The following is a 19,871-nucleotide window of genomic DNA, read 5'->3' on the forward strand; positions in this document are numbered from 1 at the left end:
GTGTGTACATTTAAGTTCTGCAAGAGCTGAACTTCAAGAACATTTCATCTAGCGTCTTCCTCCAGCAGCTCCCCTACCCATTCTTGCTGTGTGCAGCAAGTTTTGAAACATACTTCATTTAAAACAGGGCTTTATCCCACAAATTAAGTAAGAGACAGCCTTCTTTTGAACAAATCAAGGTACATGCTATGTAGGATATTGAGAGAGACTATTTCTTAACTGTGAAGCAGCACAGCCATGATCAATACTCTGGTTCATTGTTTGTGAGACAAAGACAATCTCATATAAAGGCAGTGGTTTTCAACCATGGGTCCGGGGCCCCCTGGGGGGCCGCGAGCAGATTTCAAGGGGTCTGCCAAGCAGGGCTGCAATTAGACTTGCTGGGGCCCAGGGCAAAAAGTCAAAGCCTCTCTGTATGGGGCTGAAGCCTGGGGTTACAACTCCGGCATCCAGGGCGGAAGTCAAAGCCTGAGCCACTTAGCTTTGCAGGGCCTGCTGTGGTATGGGGCCCCAAGCAACTGCCCTGCTTGCTACCTCTTAACCTAGGCTGTAGCTTTTATATGCAGAAAAAGTTGTTGTGACATAGCTGGGCCATGGAGTTTTTAATACCATGTGGCGGGGGGGGAGGGGGGGGAAGAGCTCAAAAAGAAAAAGGTTGAGAACCCTGATCTAGGGAGGCTGTTCACGTATGCTTGCTAGTGGAGGTGGTTATTTCCAAACAGCTGATCTCATTTGAACAAAATGTATATTCTTATAGAGTTACAGAAAACTAAAAATCACTGGATTTTCAGTACTTTATTCTATATCTTCTGATGGAGGTAATTCAGTGAGTATTTATATTTTGAGATGAATACTGAGGGGCAAACCAATTGGATAAATTATGTACATAATCAAGCCTTCTGGCTCAAAAGTTTAAAGAAGCGAAGGGACAGTTTTTTCCAATTTCTGCACAGTTTGTTTCAGAACAGCAATAAAAACTGATGAAACATCATGAAAGGGATGCCTGGCAAGATCTCTAGCACAATTTGTAGCCCTAAAAGGTTCAAGTAAGGATTTGCAATTTGTAGAGAAAGCTTATTCAAACCTTGTCCAGGTCACCCATTGCTAGTTACCATAATAAGAAATACTTTGGTACAAGAATCCTTCACAACGACAAGACAAAAAAAACAAAAACAAAAAACAAAAAAAAACACACACCACTATGAAGCTTTTATATTTTAAGCACAAAATTATCTCCCCTTAACCTCTCAAATCTATTTTTACCCAGAGATAGAACTGCAACACATGAAGGTTTTAGAAATAACTAGATTTAGAGCCCTATTTATAATAATGAGTTCTCATTACAAGAGGCATGAAAAATGGAGGAACAAATGAAGTCTTTTCTTTATGGGAACATCTTATAAGATGCAAGTTGCAAGAATCATTTAGTTTATTTTTCCCTTTCCATTATTTAGTGACTCAGCTATTTCTAGAAGCCTGAAACAGTTTTCCTTAAAGAAAATGTTTAATATACTGTAGGTACATTTTTAATGCAGTGTATTGTGGCCTATCAATGTGAATGAAACATGTTGAAAACGAGGAGATGAACACTCAAGGACATACTATATAAAAGGCCAGTTTTCATGGCCTGTTTAGTTTGGAGAAAAAGAATGGTTACAAAGAGCTAATATGTAATGTGTGCTGTCAGATACAAGAGCTACACACTCCTAATACTTTAAACCATAAGATCAGAGCAGAAATTAATTTAGAAGGCACATAATTTATCAAGGTTGATACCAATTTTAGGTTAATGTTAATTTACACCTTCTCAAGCAATTTTTTACATATTTGCAGTTTGATCTTGTGTAAAGCGTGATGGTAAAACAAGGCAATACCAGTAACTTATCTTCATATTACGAGAAGGAGAAAGTAGGTTAAACAAAAACCAAGAAACCTAAAACAGGTAGGATTGAGCAACATCCGAATTACACAGGAAACAGGTCTCACCGACAGGAAGGAAGGTAAACCTTAATGTGACTATTGTCAAATTGTTTATACTATATTCTCCCTGACTTCACATATTTAACTACAGTCACAAGAAGAAGAACATAGCAAGAGCTTCATTTTAACACTGTCCAATAAAAGTATATAGAAAATAGTTACCTCGACATGTAATTTCTGCTACTCACATCTATTTTCAGAACTTGCTACACATTGATATGGGGTGTTTGTTCACTTATAAACATAAACACACACACACACGACTTCCTGGCATAAGTTTCGCTGAACTGTATCTGTATACACAGGATTTGGATACTTAGCTCACGAAAGCTTATGCTCTAATAAATTAGTTAGTCTCTAAGGTGCCACAAGTACTCCTTTTCTTTTTGCGAATACAGACTAACACGGCTGTTACTCTGAAACATCTCTTACTGTTGATCTGTTTTGAGCAGTAATCACTATTGGTGTTGTTGTGCATCAATTATAGGGTTGCAAGGTGTCCGGTTTTCGACCAGAAAGACCTGGTGAAAAGAGGACCTGGCAGCATCCGGTCAGATGTACTGACTGGACACCAATTGTCCAGTTACTGTGGACACAGGGGAGGTGCTGGGTCATCAACTCGCACCAGCCCCTGTTCAGCAGGGGGTACCTACTACCTGCAAGCAGACAGGCTCTGTCCCAGCCTGCAGCTCCTGTCCCAGCCCCAGAGCAGAGGGAGCCCAGTGAGCTATTGGTGTGGGGAGACAGAAGCGGGGGGGAAGATACCGCTCAAGGGAAGAGGCAGAGCAGAGGGGTCCAGTTTTTTCAGAAATTAGAAAACCCTAATTAATGATCTTATCTTTTTATAGTCACCAACATGTGCTGCTATTTCCATTACAAACCCTGATTTCCAGAAATTAGTACTGTAGCAAAGCTGTCAAATACATTTTGACATAACTTGCAAGACAGGTCTGTTAGCTTTTATGTTACAAGGGTAATTGTTCGTTCCCAAGCTGTCCTCCGCAAACTATTTGTTTTTAAATCGACTCACCTGTGCAGTGCATAGGTAAGTCAAAATCACCTCATTAGTGGCATCAAAAGCTGCTGACAGCTCGAACTGTATCTGCATGGACCCTACCTGATCTTCATCCATCATTAGGTGATTGTACTTCTTGCAGTGGTAGACTCTTTCAGTTCCATACCCAGCTCTGTAATCAGACTGGTAAGGATCAAGGTGGTTGAGGCAACAGTTGTCTTACTATAAACTTCTCTGTAATCTCAACCAAAAAAGGAAGACCCTCAGCATCAGATGTTGGTTTCCTGAGCAGAGGATGCACCAGAGCTTCTTAAAAAGAAGCTGGCACCCTACCCTCCCTAATAAAGGTATTAATCTCCACCAGCAATGGATCCAGTACTTTCCTCACTGGCCTTCACTAGCCAAAAAGAACATGGATCCAAAGGGACGGTGTGGAGTACACACCACATCTATAGTTTGAAGATATTGATGGGACACAAGTCTGACAGCTTTTTTGATAAAGTAGGTGCAAACCTCTTACAGACTTCAGTATTCAACACTGTATTGCTTTACCCTCACCTTCACCCTCACCTTACTCCATACCACTGGCTCATATTTGTAGCCAGGGTAATTGAGAACAATTTTCAGATTCTACCGAGTCTGATCTTTATATCCATGTGAAATGCTATTCAGTTGATCCAGGACTTCTATTAAAAACAATTCTAGGGAATTTTTGAATTTCAGTTTTGAAATATATATTTAAAATAGCACACTGGACCCAGAGAGTACTTGTGATGCAATTATTCCACCAGCATTTCAACTGATCATCATTTTGCCACACATTAGTACCTGGGAAATGCAAGTCTTTGAAGACATTTCAAATACCAAGAGACACAAAACTTTGAACTGAGATCCTGTCTCTAAGTCTCAAGATGAAACTTTCCTCTTCTCTTTAGCTTATAACTGCTTCTCATTATAGTATGTTAAGATATATCCTTTGTGTGTTTGTAGGACCTAAAAATATTTTTTATGGTAAATCTAAACACAATGCAAATCTATGGAGCCAATATTAGCACTCCAACATGTTCTGTGGAACGCTGCAGCATACAGTAAGAAATGAGGAAGAGAAATCTGTTGGGACTTACTAGAATTGAGAATTCAAAGTAAAATTTAACACTCTAAGAGGAAGAAAATAGTAAGTTAAGCCTGTTCTTCACTCCCAACTCTTCTACAATGTCCCCTGCAGATACACAGACGCCGCCTTCTGGCCACAGATTTCCTAATAATAAGCTGCTTCTGCATCAAACCCATTTACGGCATACAGTAATTACTTGAGAAAAGAAAAACCCAGTTCCTGAGCAATGTTTTAATTGATAAATAGGAAGAAATATATCATCGCTAATTCTTACCGACAAATTGCACTCAGTGGTGATACTGGTACTCAGCTACCTAGAAATAGCCCTGGAGAATAACCCCTAAACTGGTAGGCAACTAACTTTGGGACCCAACCTGAGTCATCCCAGTGAGTATCATCACAGGTTAACAGAGAAGAGAACACTAAACTGTCCTGCCCAACCCTATCCCCAATACATCAGGAATCTTTCAATACCTCTCACTGGCTTTAGCCTGTCACCACCCTACATGAACATAGCTACACCTACACCCTGTTGTCTGTCTGTTTTATTGGAACCATGCTGGATACCTGATACATTCCCTTCACTGGAGGCCTCTTGTCCAGCTTCCCCAACCGACTATATTCCTTCCTGTTGACAGGTTTTCCATTGAAAACTCCACACCACAGGTTTCCCCCATGAGCTTAATGAAACCGTTACTTCCCTATAAATACTTCCTAGAGTCTATAGATGAACTCTCCACAAATTTAGTTTCCCTAACTTGAAGTTTTCCTCTTTTCCACTGAAACCCCTTAGCCCCAAAAGCTCAGTTCACTCTCCTACAAGCAAACTTTTATCAGCAAGCACAGAAAGACTTAACAACTGCCCTACTTAGCTCATGTGATTAGCTATGACATGACTTCCAGTTTATATGCAGCCAGTTCACTTATCTTGAGCAGTAGGAAGTGGCAGCCAAAAAAAAGCACGAACAAAACCTGCACAAAGTAACAATAAAAGCGAACCCAAGCTTGTAGGAAATCCACAAACCCGTCAACGTTGAAACAAACATTCCAAAACACTCAAACATCAGATATAGGTGCCTTTGCATAATAGCTGTGAACTAGAATAAGTGTAATTTCTGCAGACAGACAGACCCCACCCTCTGGCCACAGGTTTCCTAGTAATAAACTGCTTCTGTATGAAACCCATTTACGGCATACAAGTAATGCACACTAAGACATCCAGTATGCGACAAACAGAAGGCCACAGACCTTTGCTAACATGAACAAGAGATTACTTTATCTGGAAGTGTTCACTCACAATACTATCATTCCACCCTGGAGTGTCTGTTTAAAAAGAAATCCAATACTAAGAGCAAAGTCGGACTACCCCTGTATCTGTGCCGAATAGCCACGGACAATAAAGATCAGCCCATAACAACAAAGCTCCCCTGACACAACGAGGCATTAGGAAAGTTCATTTCTGTTAAAGCAAGCCTTAGTGACTCAGCTATTTCTAGAATCCTGAAACAGTTTTTTTTAAAGAAAATGTTTAATATACTGTAAGTACATTAAAGCAAGGGGAAGGGTAGAAGGTTCAGATACTTAGGCCTTGTCTACACTTGTATGTAGAATACACATAGCTTCATGCCACAGCGAAAGGCTCTCATGGGGGGAAGCAGTGAGGAAAGGCTCCAGCAGTTCCTCCTTCCAGAGTCTTTCACTGCAGCATAGATATTGGAGGCACTGGTTGGGCATGTAAAGAGCCAAAGAGGATATATACCCTATGGTCTGGCATGTCTATACTCTACTCATTGAGCAGTGCTTCACCACCTACACACTGCTGTTTATACCTATGCTAACTGGGCATTCAGTGTCTGTACCCTACATGCCTCAATAAATGTAGACATAGGCTTAGAGGACATACTTCACTTTTGACATAGGAATTACAGTCTGTTTAGTCATGTACAGTCATGATTTGACTGCCTTTAGAAAAACTAAGCTACTCTTAAGTATGCAAATGCAAGCACACGCTGCAGGGAATTCAGAGATAAGTAACATAGGTGACTTAATCTTTCTTCCTATGTAATATATAAAGATTACATTTAAATATCCATTAAAAACGATTAATATATCCAGTTATTTTAAAACATTGCCTGGTCATTTCTACTACAGATCTCACATAAAGTATTATATTTTGATAATTATGTATATCTACTTGAAAGTTATGGCTGTTAGAGGTTTCAGTTCTCAGAATTTGCTGAACTCAATTCAATGACTGAAAGGGACCTGGGAATCAAAAAACTGAAGAGGATTACTTTCCCTGATTGAACAGGCTGATATATTTTTAGAAGTAAAAAACAATTGTGGAAGAACTTTGGAGTACATTACACACCTAATTATAAAACAGTTGATTTAAACATTCAGAGAATGAAATCACAGGGTTAATTTTTAAAACACTGTCATTTGTACCAAATAGCTTGAGTCCATATTGCATTTTCACTTACAATTATGCAATAGGAAAGCTATAGCTTGGCTTCATCCCCAAAAAGTGATAAGTCTACATAAAAACTGAAAGATACTATTAATGAAAAGAAGGAAACATTTAGGGTAATGGGGAAAAAAAAAATGAGCAGATGAAGTGCATCTTAACAGAAAGAAGAATCAGGCTGCAAAATAGCCTCCCACTGAATGCGGTGGAAGCTCATCAGTTCTCCAGAAGCAGACAAGTATTTTCTAACCAGATTTCTCCATCCTATTCTCTCCCTTTTAAAAAATATATTATATATATATAAAAAATGAAGACATACAAAAGTTAGTTGACCACTTACTGAACTTCTCTGGATATCTTGCTCAACTTTTGAGGAGAATACTGAAAGGTCCCCATTAAGAATAACCTCAGCCAGTGAGTTCACCAGAGGTGCATAATGTATAATCAGGAAAACCTATTAAGAGGGGGAAGAAGAAAAGAATGTTAGACATATATATATTTTAGAAACTGAAGGCATTTCCCCCACCTAATGAAATAGTTAAATTTCTTTACCTTACATAATGTCTAATAAAAAACCCAGACTGGGATATACTTGAGCTGTAATTAGTATTCAGGAGGAACAGAGACCACAATCCATTTCTACGTCAAATTAATGTGCCTTTCCCTGAATTCCAAGCCTGATTGATAGTCTACTTGGCCAGTGTTCACTAGTTCCTTTTATCCTCTTCCAGCTAAGCACTATTTATTCCTCTTCCAGCTAAGCACTATTTATTCCTCCCCATTTGTTTCAAGAAACATGAAGATTCTATAGCATTCATCTACAGTCAACCAATTTCATAGAAATCTTGTTATTGGGGAAAGCCAGGACAGCTACGTGATTCTGGTACATTATATTCACAGGCCTTGTGGTACGGGAACACCTAGCAATACTCCATGCATAAGATTTTACAAAATGTGCTTGATGGAGAAAGTAGTGGCTGAAGCTCTATGGCCTGTGTTTATGATCTAATTTGACATCCTGCAAAACAGTCCCTTCTGGCCCGAAGATCTAAGACTTTTCAACAGTGTAAGAACATTTTTCTTAATAGTTGTTTTTCAGTGAGAGGTATCTGACAAGTCTCAATGTCAAGAGTCAACAGAGTAACGCTGTTGCAAAAAAAAAAAAAAAAAAGACACCGCGAACACCATTCTGGGATATATTAGCAGGAGTATTGTAAGCAAGACACGAGAAGTAATTCTTCTGCTCTACTCTGTGCTGATTAGGCCTCAACTGGAGTACTGTGTCCAGTTCTGGGTGCCACATTTCAGGAAGGATGTGGACAAACTGGAGAGAGTCTAGAGAAGACAACAAAAATTATTTCTAGAAAACATGACCTATGAGGGAAGATTGAAAAAAATTGGGTTTGTTTAGTCTGGAAGAGAGAAGACAGAGGGGACATAACACTTTTCAAGTACATAAAAGGTTGTTACAAGGAGGAGGGAGAAAATGTTTCTCTTAACCTCTGAGGATAGGATAGGACAGGACAAGAAGGAATGGGCTTATATTGCAGCAAGGGAGGTTTAGGTTGGACATTAGGCAAAACTTATAAATTGCCTAGGAAGGTGGTAGAGTCTCATCATTGGAGATTTTTAAGAGCAGGTTAGACAAACACCTGTCAGGAATGGTCTAGTTTTATGATTCTATAGAACGTAGGAATAAGCTCAATGTAACATAGGAATAAGGCTCCAATGTTTACAACATTTAAGCACTTAGAAAGTATTATGATAGGTGCTACAGAAAAACCCTAAAATAAATTCCTAGTTGTTCTAGGTGAAAGAGACAAAAACAGTTTCAGAGTCACTAAACCAGCACCCTGGGTTCACTGTTTGACCACATCTGCTTACAGAACATGCTATTATCCAGACTTCCAATGGCAAGGGGGAACCTTTGACTTCCTATTTGGCAGTGATGCGCTAGAACCCATATAAATCCCCTTCAGAATTTCAACAACAATATGCTCTCAAAGATTAACTTTGAGCTACCCTTTAGAAGTAACTCAGGAACGTAAGGCAGTGGCCTGCCTGCTCACAGGAATGCCCTGGCATAAAGTACATTACACCTGCACTTCGGGAACAGCAGTGGCTTCCCATCTGCTGCTGGATGCAATTCAAGTTGTTGGTTCTAATTTAGAAAGCCGTTCATTATATGGAGTATCTAGTATGCTAGTGTCCATCTCTGTGTATGCAACACTGATGGCAGAAATCACTAAAGTGGTTTTCTTAACAGTTACTTAATGTGCACTCTTCAAAACAAGATTATTTCAGTGAGGAACCTGGCTGTCCAACTTCCACCTTGTCAGAGTTGATATTTATTGACCTACAGAGATCTATTTCAGGAATCTTTCATCAAGCCTTTGCTTCACTACAGACCATCAAGATATTAATTAACAACTTAATGTTGACTGAGGAGGTATAGGTTGGGAAGCAGTTTTCTCATATGCAAGTAGTTACTATAATCCTGTTTTTGTATTGGTAGATGCTATCACAATGACAGCATAAAACAAACAGGGATTGCATTTTACAATTTATACTCAACTTTATGGACCAAGTTGTAGCACAAGACAGACCATACTAATGATATGCAATATAGTAGAACCATAAAGGAAGAGTTTTGCTGCATTAGCTACTCAGCATCTTGATACCAACATGGAAATCTACTACTCAATGTTATGAATAATGTTCTTCCCCTAGATACACACATTTGATTCTCAGGTGATTTAGAAGAAATCCCGCCCGTCGGCAAAGGTAGCGTCTCGACTAAAGCGCTGCAGTGGAATAGCTATGCCAATGTAGCATGTTAAGTGTATACAAGCCCTGGGTATGATGAAATAGGCCTAATGAGCTGCTGAGCAAAACAGGGTGACGTTTTTTGGATAAAAAATTCATTCCCGGAGAAATACAGTTTCAGTCAACCCCAAACTATTGCGAATTTGACACAAAAATTGTTTGGGCTAGATTCACAAGAGGACTTAGATGCCATTCACAAAATGGCTAGGGGACCCATTGCCTCCTTTATTACCTTCAGCCAAGTAGTTAAAGTGGTTACCTGGAATGTGAGACACCCAAGTTAAATCCCTCCCCCTCACCTGAGACAGAGCAGGGGCATGAATTTGGGTCTCCCATCTTCCACGCGAGTGCCCTAATCACTGAGCTAGAGTCATTCTCAGTTCATACACCCTATCTCTGGCCAATTACTATTCAAGACATTTAGTTCACCCCAAAACAAAATTTGTCAAACTTCACTTGGCTGTTTTTTGTTGTTTTTGTGTTTTTAAAACACTTTTCAGAATAGTTAGTGAACTGAAAAATTATTGACTCTCTCTAATGCAGAGTACTTCAATACTCCCATTTACATAAGGTAAATTAGAGGGCTCAAATCATCTCATAAGAGGCATTAAGTGACTTTAAAAGACTGATTCCCTTAGTTTCAAGGGATTGCTACTGTAAGGTTTCATTTCTGAAGTCACTAAACCTAATTCAAACTGAAAATGATTTGGGAAACAGAAACTTAGCAGCATTGCAGTGTTTCTTTCTCTGAGGCAACAAAACAGTTGGAAACTGGTTTTTACAATGTCTACAAATTGTCATCAAGAAATCAACCTGGGAGTATACTCCCACTTATAAAAAGGCTGATTTAAAAATAAGTCATTTTAAAATATTGTCACTTCTAGCAGAAATCTCAAGTCAATACTTGTCAATACAATATATTTTCACCTAAATGTATATATTAATTTAAGAATGTAAATGTATTGAGCATGTAGGTAAGCTAATATTTAGCTGACAGAATAAGCTTTTTCAACCACTAGGGCAAACAGCAATAATCTGAAGAACAAAAGATAAGTATCTGGCATTTTCAAGAGCTTTTATTTAACTATGTATTTCACCACTCACTTAAAAAATTCCCAATTTAAAAGAAGTTTATGGTGGCACTCTGATCTATTGTAAAATTACCTAAGAGGTGTACAATCCATAATGGCATTTTCAATTGTCAGAAGTTATAGCATCTGCTTAGTATTCAGACACTCAATTTTTATTTTTGTAAAGGATGCTGCTCACACTTCACGAGACATAAAACAAAGGCACTGACTACCTGAAATTAAAGATCCCACAACATTTTGCACAAGAGTAAGATTCAAAACCCTGATTTCTATATGTCCTAGTCAAATTGAAATTTGGAATGCTGTATTCTGCCTGGAGCTGCAGTTGAATACTGTATTCTTCACTTCAGTCCTGACTAGTTGTACAATGCTGTTATGCAATGTTTAATAGCTGCTGCATCCCATTCAAGAGGTAGCTGCATTAGACTGGTGAGTTAAGGGATTGTTACAAACATTTCAAAATATCCACCATTTACTGGGTTCTAAAGTCTTAATTAGATAATGTTTGTAAAGTATTCCAAGAACCTCCAAGGAAAGGTACTAGTAAGTAAAGATGGCAGTTGGCCTACGTGATGACCAGTGAGCGATTTAAAAAAAATATACAAATGTCCCTTAAAAAGGTACACACTGCACCTCAAAACTGAGCACAATTCTCTCCAGATGTGTAGCTGAAAAATAGCCCCCTGAAACACACATTTTATAATGAAGTTACTGAGACCATTACAAACACCACATTGAAACATGACATACTTGTGAGAGAAGATAGAGAGAAACTTGGAGACTTATTTTCGGACGCTCCCCACCCTGTGGAAGAAAAGAAAAGAATGCTCAGTTAATTAATTACACCATTAAATAGAACAAAGGCGAACATTTTTAAACACAGAAGAAAAAGTATAAACACTTGATTTATTCATGTGCACTACCTCCCCCACTTCCCACAATGCCACTAAGTTCCAACGAATATGCTGACGTTTTCCAGTGACTTTCCATTTCTTTGGAAAAGGGATTTCAGAAGAATGCATTTTTCATTTGCTGCACACTTGAAAATATGGCTGCCAAAGTTTCCTGTAATATTTATTTTTACCAGATGCTTAAGTGAGAAGTATGTATTTATCCCTCCAACATATCCTTACCAGATGGTACTTCTGAAATGACAAATTCATAAAAGGAGACTCTTACAATTTGTTATTCCACAAAACCAAATTAAGACCGATATAAATTTTACTAAAGTTATTGACATTCGTTGTTGGATTCAAGTAGGTCATTCTGGCTTCACGGGCATTTTCTCTCCATAATCAGAGCACAATAAATGCTTATAGAATGACAATACTTTAAAATCTCCATTAAAATTAGAATAATATGGTTTGTGAAAGAACCACTACCACCACAGAAAAGAGAATTATTTACAATATTTACCATCTTGTCTGAAACATGTTTTAAGCCACTAGAGATATTGGCATATTTTTGCATTTGTAAAGACATGGAAGGAAACATGGCTGAAGCACAAGACTGGAAATCATAAAATCTGATCTATACCTACCTCTACCACTAATTCACTGTATAAAATGAAGATAATTACTTAACCCAGAAGGGGATATGACAGGTTAAATTAATTAACATATGAAAAACACTAAGATCTTTGATGGCAGGCTCCATACAAATGCAAAGTACGATAAACCTTCAGAGCAACTGATGTCACACAATTATAACAAGGATAAAAAATACAAGAGGATCACAAGACACATGCAATTACCACAGAGATGGGCACTGTGTAAGAACCTGGACTAGATGGAATTTAAGCAAAATTTTCATCTGTTCCATACAGTAGATAGCAAGTCTGATTCTGCTCCTTTTATGGAGCCACAGATGATACTTAAATTAGTCACATGTTTAAAAAAAAAACACTGAAATTAGAAAAAGCAGACTAGAGGCCAGATGCATGGATTTGAGAATTTTATATTTAAGTAACAGAGATCCTGTTTTCAATCTTAAAGGTTGCTTTTTAAAAAAGTATCTTTTGGATACAGTTATACTGGCCTTTTAAAACATATTTCTGAGAAATTCAGGCCAAGACCTAAACTTACTGCTCCTGTCCCCTTCACTACTGCTAACATTAAATGCTACGCAATGGTTAACAACTACGATGGACTCTAAATGTTTAACTACATGGGCCAATGTACGTGAGTCTTTAGCTGGGTTTATATATCACACACATACACCTAAAACAGCATCTCCCGGGCAGTCATCTTTTAATTTAAGAAAAACAAAGACCTGAATTTTTAAACTGTGTTTCTTGTAAAGTACTTAAATGTAGAGGATAATTCTACTTATGGGATACACTTATTGCACAAATTACTGTAAATACTGAGTGGAAATCATTAATTATTAAGACTTAACTAATCACCAAATCATGCAAGCTATTCCTTACCTTATCTTGATTTACTAATGAATACACATAGAGAGGCAGAAATAGCCTATTAAGTAGGTGGTCTGTGAGCACATCATTTAAGAATTCACAGTTAATGATAAGGATATCATTAAGATAATGCAAATGATCCAAATGTTCTGCTACCAAATCACTCAGTTTGCCTCTATTTCTGTGCCTGAAAGAGACAAAGATTTAGACATAGCTAAGGTAGAAAAAACATTCAGAACTCAGTGAGATAATGTATCTGCATCTTTTTTCTGTCTGATTCCATGCAGACAGAGTGACTAATGCAGACATCCAATTTACCTCCTGTAACCTTTGAGATTTTACAATCAAAATGAAGCAATTGAAGGAGAGTGTTGTCATATTAATTTCATAATGCAACAGCCCCAGTGATGAGTACAAGATTTCGGTTTTCTGGAGTAGCATAAAAATCTCAGTTACCACTTTGTATGTGCCTTTTCAGAAGCCAGTCATGAAAGGAAATATTACAATTGTGTTTTCTATTACAAAAGACTATTTAAACATTTTTATCTTAAAGCCAGTAAAATTACTTATATTTCTTCTGTACTGTTCTAACCCAAGTAACGCTTTAAAAAACTGCTCCATACATACTCAAAGAGAAAATCCAATGTGGTGATCATGAGCAACAGCAGGAATTTTGTAGCTGACAAAATAAGAGGTTCTATACAAGCTACCATCTGCCAGTTATATTGATGGCAATGGTGTTTAGTTAATTAACTTGGAAAGACTATTTTTCTAATCATACTTTTCAGAAAACTATCCTAATGTACAGCGTTCTGAATGTGTACAGACATCTAAAGATTCTTTTAGTCATGTTATGCAAACACTATGTATCTTCTGCATAACAATTTAGTTCATTAATAAAGTCTACATATTTCAAACCAACTGGGATGAGGAGTAACGTGTCTCCAACAAATCATTTATTTACAGGAATGTTAAAATTGATAAATGACTTGAAAATATCCTCCTGCAATGATTTCTAACATGATCTTGTAAGAATTACAGACTTTAGGCTGCTTGTTGGTAGGATCATTTCTTGAGAAATGAACTTAAAAGGTTTTCAATGCATCTCGCAAAAAGAAATAGTTGTAAGAAGCTTACTCTTCATCAGTCTGCACACAGTTATCCAGTTCTATCACATGGCTCCCAATAAACCAAACAAGGTTGGAGAAGTAAGGGACAGCAGTTTTATCTCGAATATAGTGCAACATAGGCTGGTTGTCCACTGAAGAGAAATTAAATAAGAAAGTAAGTTTCCAAAAGATCAATGTAAAAAAAAAAAAAAAATACAATCAACTTACCATTCTGAATTTTGATTACAAGCTATTTTTTTTAAACTCACACACACACCTGTATGGGTTTATCTTATCCATGAAACAGATGTCATATGAAACTTTAATAGACAACTCTTGAAAGGCTAAATGAGCCTCTTAAAATACTAAGGTTATTTTTACATTGGTCTCAGGATAGTAAATAAATCTACAGTCTAAAAAGACAAAGTAAGAATAAAGCAATAATATTGAAAGCCAAACTTGTTACTAGACTTACATGACACTGCATTAAGGAACACAGGAATCATCAGTGAAGGAAAGGCAAAAAAAAACCAAAAAAAAAAAAAAAAAAAAAAAAACAGACAACAGTTAACAGGATTAGGAACTGGGATAGTGAGACATCCTCCAAAAGGATTAAAGAGCTAAAGCAGGAAGCATCTAAACTAAAAGATACAGGTTAGAACGTGTTAGATCAGAACATTTACAAATGCATAGGCAGAATGTTTGATAGTTGTGTTTTTCAAATTCAACTGCCGGAGCTCTTCAACATTCAACTTAAACTCTAGGCAAGAGCATCATAAAACTTTCCTTTTTATTTAGTAAATGTACACAGTATGAAGTGCATCATACTTTGCTGTTTCTGTAACAACAGTCTCACACTCAGAGGTTGGGTGTTAGAAGTAGAGAAAACCTGGCCTGGATCTTGCTTGCTAAACACCAGAAAGTGCCACATTTTGTACTCCTTGTCCAGATACCAACACAGCTGTAAAGCATCTAAAGCAAAAAAGCCTTCAAGGTTATCATATAAATGTTGACACTTTGCATCCACATTGCTTCACAGTTTTCTTATTCAATACAGATCAAACAAGCAGCTTTTAAAACATGTTTTATAATCAATAATTACAGTTACTTTAATGTCACATTTGCCATTTTACTTCCTCCATTAGCTTGTCTACATCCAGTAACAAGCACATTCTAATGATCAATTAAACTCTATACCTTTCTTATATACTGGTGAGAGCTAAAACTAATCCAATCATTTTATTATTATAGCTATATACTTTACAGCTTAAACAGTAAGTTGTTCAAAGAGAAGTCTGTAAGAAAAAAGTGTCACTGAGTTAAAAAGCATTGTTGTGTTACTTTGTACATAAAAGTTCAAAAATTATTTTCTAGTGACTAGTCATTTTTCAGTCCATGCATCATTACAACATCCACTGATTTATAGCAAATTTTGTAAGGCAGTTTTATATTGGTCTTGACAGTCTATTTCCCAATTAATATTAAATTCCTCTTTTAAATTTGTAATGTAAAAAGCAGTGTAAATATTGAAATACATATTTAGTTAAAGGCAACTGCAGGTTAAAAACCGCTATATGAATGCACATCACCATGCAGAGCACTCCAGAGTCTAGGATTACATTCCTGCCTTGAGGCTACGCCAATGAATTTACACAGAACTACACAAAACAAATTGTTTCAATAAAGTGCAAGTTATATATACTTGCTTGCACAAAGAACAACTTATCAATAGCTTTTCTCCACTGATGAGTGGACTACCAAATTCCAGAATTGCAGTTATAACAAAAAAAATTAAGGAACTATATATGTTGATTTCTGCCACAAATTACTGTTTCTCTTATTATAAACATTCAATATGTGGAAACTGATATCCTGAACAAGAAACTAATATTTTAAATGGCCAGATTAGGACCTCTAGTGGCAGTTGAGGTGAACTTCCTTGTGTATTTTATATTGTGTTGGCACCCTTTTCTTTATCAAGGACAATACACGGATGTTTACAAACACACTTTGGCTTTAGAGTTGTCTTCTTTAAAGATTAAGAAAAAGTCTATATTTAACACATGTATGTTTGTTAACACATGCATGTTAAGTAACATGCTTACAATTAATTCAACCTTGCATAGATCAGAAGCTATGCCTGGTTAATATGGATTGTTTGTAATTCTTAACATTTTACTTTAGCTACACAAAGTATTAGGTGTACTAGTCTGATACACTAAAAACTTACCTTTGTAGACATTTAAAGTTATAGTCCTGACAGCAATTCTGACCATGCTCTCTGGGTGGTTAAAAAATTTAATAGCCTCCGTATACAAGGCAAAATCATTTGTGTGCTGAAATAAAAATACAGCAGGCATTATGTACTATCCTGTCAAACATTCAATACTTTGTTAGGATTTTGCATGGAAAAAGTTACCCGACAAAGGTAACCAGGCAGGAGGGAGGGAGAAATCTAACCTATTGCATAGTTCTAGAAAGGCATGCAGATGTAGTCAATCTTAATCCTTTTTAAAACAAAATCTGAGAGTTTCAAACACCTATTAGGTTTGCAGGTAAATGAGTTTATTACAGGAAGCATATATTAACAAAAGTTTCATATATTTCACACAACATCATCTCTGTACTTTTTAAAACAGCTTTGATGCCCTCTTCTGGCAATAACTATTATGTGGAGAGAGAGAGAAAAATAAGACTAAGGTTACATAAAAAAACAAAACAAAAAAAAAAACCAACCACCTCCTAGACCTGCAACTGAACCAAAATAGGTGGGTGTGTTTGCTCATGCTGATCCCCACTGACTTCATATGGGATGTGTCTGCGTGGATTCAAATGCTGAATTAGGGCTTTAAGATAACAGGTTTACAGTTGAATAAAGTACTGTAGTAAATAGACAAAACTCTAGGTTCTGTGACAGGTTTCAGAGTAGCAGCCGTGTTAGTCTGTATCCGCAAAAAGAAAAGGAGGACTTGTGGCACCTTAGAGGCTAACAAATTTAGTCGAGCATAAGCTTTCGTGAGCTACAGCTCACTTCACTGGATGCATCCGATGAAGTTGAAGTGAGCTGTAGCTCATGAAAGCTTATGCTCGACTAAATGTGTTAGCCTCTAAGGTGACACAAGTCCTCCTTTTCTTTTTAGGTTCTATGAGTAATCACTACATTTGAAACATCAGAATTCTGAACTAACTTAAGTTTGAAGTTATGTTGCACTTTATGTTGCAATCCCAAGTTCTGTGGGCATTTATAATTCAAATATAGCAGCTGACAGATCAAAACATCAATATTTACTAAGATCCATGAAGTATTCAGAGTAACAGCCGTGTTAGTCTGTATTCGCAAAAAGAAAAGGAGTACTTGTGGCACCTTAGAGACTAACCAATTTATTTGAGCATGAGCTTTCGTGAGCTACAGCTCACTTCATCGGATGCAATGAAGTAGTTTGTTTTAATATACACATGCAAAATGCCAATGACAAATTTCTGTAAATTTGGATACTCTTTTGCACTTAGATTATATTAAATTCTTTTTAATGGAGATCTCGCTATGCAATATTTTAAAAGCTTTTTAATTTTTTAAAGCAGTGATTTACAAAGTTAACTATTTCAGTTTGATGTTATTACAACAAAAAGGCAGAACACTGACCGAATCAGTAAGAACATTAGCTTCTGCCATCCATGTTGCAGTGTATTTATACTTGGGCAATGTCTACACTAGGGGCACCACAGCGGCACAGCAACAGCTCCAAAGCGAATGCCGCTGTAGCGTAGACTCAGGCTACAGTGATGGGACTCCACCTTCCCAAGCGATGGCAGCTACGTTGACTGAAACATTGGGGTCAGTCAGTCTAATCATGCCTACACCAAAGGTTAGGCTGGTAGAGCTACAGCATTCAGGGGTGTGGATCCCCCCCCCCCCCCGAGCACTGTACCTATGTTTAAAGTGTAGAGCAGACCTTCATTTCAGCGGTTGTAGTATTTAATCAAGAAAGCTGGTTGTGGGCTGGGATTAGATGAGGTTATCCTCTACTGTTAATCAGTTTTGGACTACCAAAGAAAATGCTTTGTGGACTTTGCTGAAAAACTACACATTAAATATTTAAAATCTCACCTTCACTATTTTTTTTTAAATGATACACACTAATAGCGTGCCAAGATATTATATGCTAATGGAGTTAAGAGTGGGAATTTAGACTTTTTATTACAGAAAACAGACATTGCACTCTAATTATTGCCTGTGCAAACAGTATAAAGCTTTTAACATGTTAATAATTTAATTAAGACCAGTATGAAGAGTGGGAAATACACAAGACAGACATTTCATAGCACAAAAAGATTTCCCCACACACTTGCTACAACACACAAAACCTGATTGAGATTTTTACTCGGGCACATTGCTACTACAATATAAGTAATATTAAACTGCAAGACAATGGAGAAGGAGCAGTCCTCGAAAGAAGCTTGAGCTGAGATAGAGAAATGCTAAGGCTCAGGGGTGAGACAAGTCTTTCTGGGATGCACCAAAGTTTTGGCCTTAAACTCATTTCACACACTAGTTAGTAAGGCTTTTTACTGTAAATTTTTCCAGCCACTTACCTCATTGTAAAAAAAGTGTACAGTGTGATTGTTGAGTTTCAGGGAAAGTGTTTTCAGAAATGAGATATAATATGCCATGATCTCCTCATCAGAAAAGTCAAATTTGTGGACAATGATAGAATTTACATAGTTATTAGAGAGCAAATAATCTGAAATATAAAACCATATCACAAATCACCACAAAGGAAAAATTATGGAATAGGTTATATACAGGCTTCATAGAATTTAATATTTCTTTAAAATTTTAATGGATAACATCAAGGTTTATTTTTGAAAAACGTTTATCATTTTCAATTTTCATAGTTGTGAAAACAGGTTATGAAATTTTTTTTGTTTTCATCGATTTAAATTTTCACACTTGCAGGAAATTATGGAGGATGGGGTGGGGAGGAATCAGACAATTTAATGATAGTAGACAGCTTAAAAAGTTAAGGTTTCATAACCGCTAAAACACAAATTGTCAACATCATGTTTCAAAACACATGAAGTAGATATCCTTAAATCAAACTAAGTTTTCAAGCAGCATTTTTCCTTATTTTGCCTCCATAAATTTTGATCACCATCAATGGAAATGGGTTTTGTTTTGGGGCTGTTGGGGGGGCGGGGAGGAAGGGGCATGCAGGGGTGTACAGTAAAATCAAGGTTTACTGACACTTAGCAATACAAATTAAATCCTTTGAAGCCTAATTTTATTTTTTCTTATATATAAAGTGCCTGACAATGAAAAGTGCTTCATAAGCACAACCTAGCAGTAATTAAGTCTCCATTTGACAACTAAATACCCCTATTTTTAGGTTGAACAATGCAAATGACTACTTCAATTAGCAGTAATATATAGAAGTAATGCTCATTAACTTCTTGCAAAAGGCTTGGCTCCCAAAGATAGGATTATAATGAGAACTGAATACACTTGTCTATATTACATTTCTTCTGTAAGCATGCTGCAGCTGGTGATCAAATCTTAGGCATTACAAATCAAGTATTTATTTTAAATAGCATTTTCCCCTCCATATTATTTACCCTCAAAAGCTTACGCATGGATGCTGTCCTGGCCAATTTTGTTTCTCTTATTTAGCAACAATTTATTTTTTCTCCCTTCATATGTTTCTAAAGGACCTTAAAATTAACATGGTGTTTTGTTTGGATGCCAACGCCTCTGATCACAGAACAGCTACAGCAAAAGGCTTTGCTAGCAGGTGTATGCTTCCACTGCTAGTTCTGCAACAGTTAAGTACATACATTTGAGACCCTAATTAACCA

At 36.9% G+C, this 19,871-nt stretch overlaps 1 protein-coding gene across 7 annotated transcripts in view; it reads right to left on the reverse strand.

The window, feature by feature from the left end:
* Positions 1–19,871, reverse strand: part of CLEC16A (C-type lectin domain containing 16A) — a 185,758-nt gene that overhangs the window by 148,761 nt on the left and 17,126 nt on the right. For all 7 annotated transcript variants that reach the window (XM_084641948.1, XM_084641947.1, XM_084641946.1 and 4 more), the window contains exons 4-9: positions 18,612–18,760; positions 16,249–16,354; positions 14,047–14,170; positions 12,922–13,096; positions 11,244–11,297; positions 6,917–7,030 (exon numbers count right to left, since the gene is read on the reverse strand). In XM_084641948.1, the coding sequence (XP_084498074.1) occupies positions 6,917–7,030; positions 11,244–11,297; positions 12,922–13,096; positions 14,047–14,170; positions 16,249–16,354; positions 18,612–18,760 (722 nt within the window). The remainder of the gene's footprint in view (positions 1–6,916; positions 7,031–11,243; positions 11,298–12,921; positions 13,097–14,046; positions 14,171–16,248; positions 16,355–18,611; positions 18,761–19,871) is intronic.

This window comes from Lepidochelys olivacea, assembly GCF_965140295.1.
Source record: "Lepidochelys olivacea isolate rLepOli2 genome assembly, chromosome: 10".
In the NCBI taxonomy this organism is placed as follows: domain Eukaryota; kingdom Metazoa; phylum Chordata; order Testudines; family Cheloniidae; genus Lepidochelys; species Lepidochelys olivacea.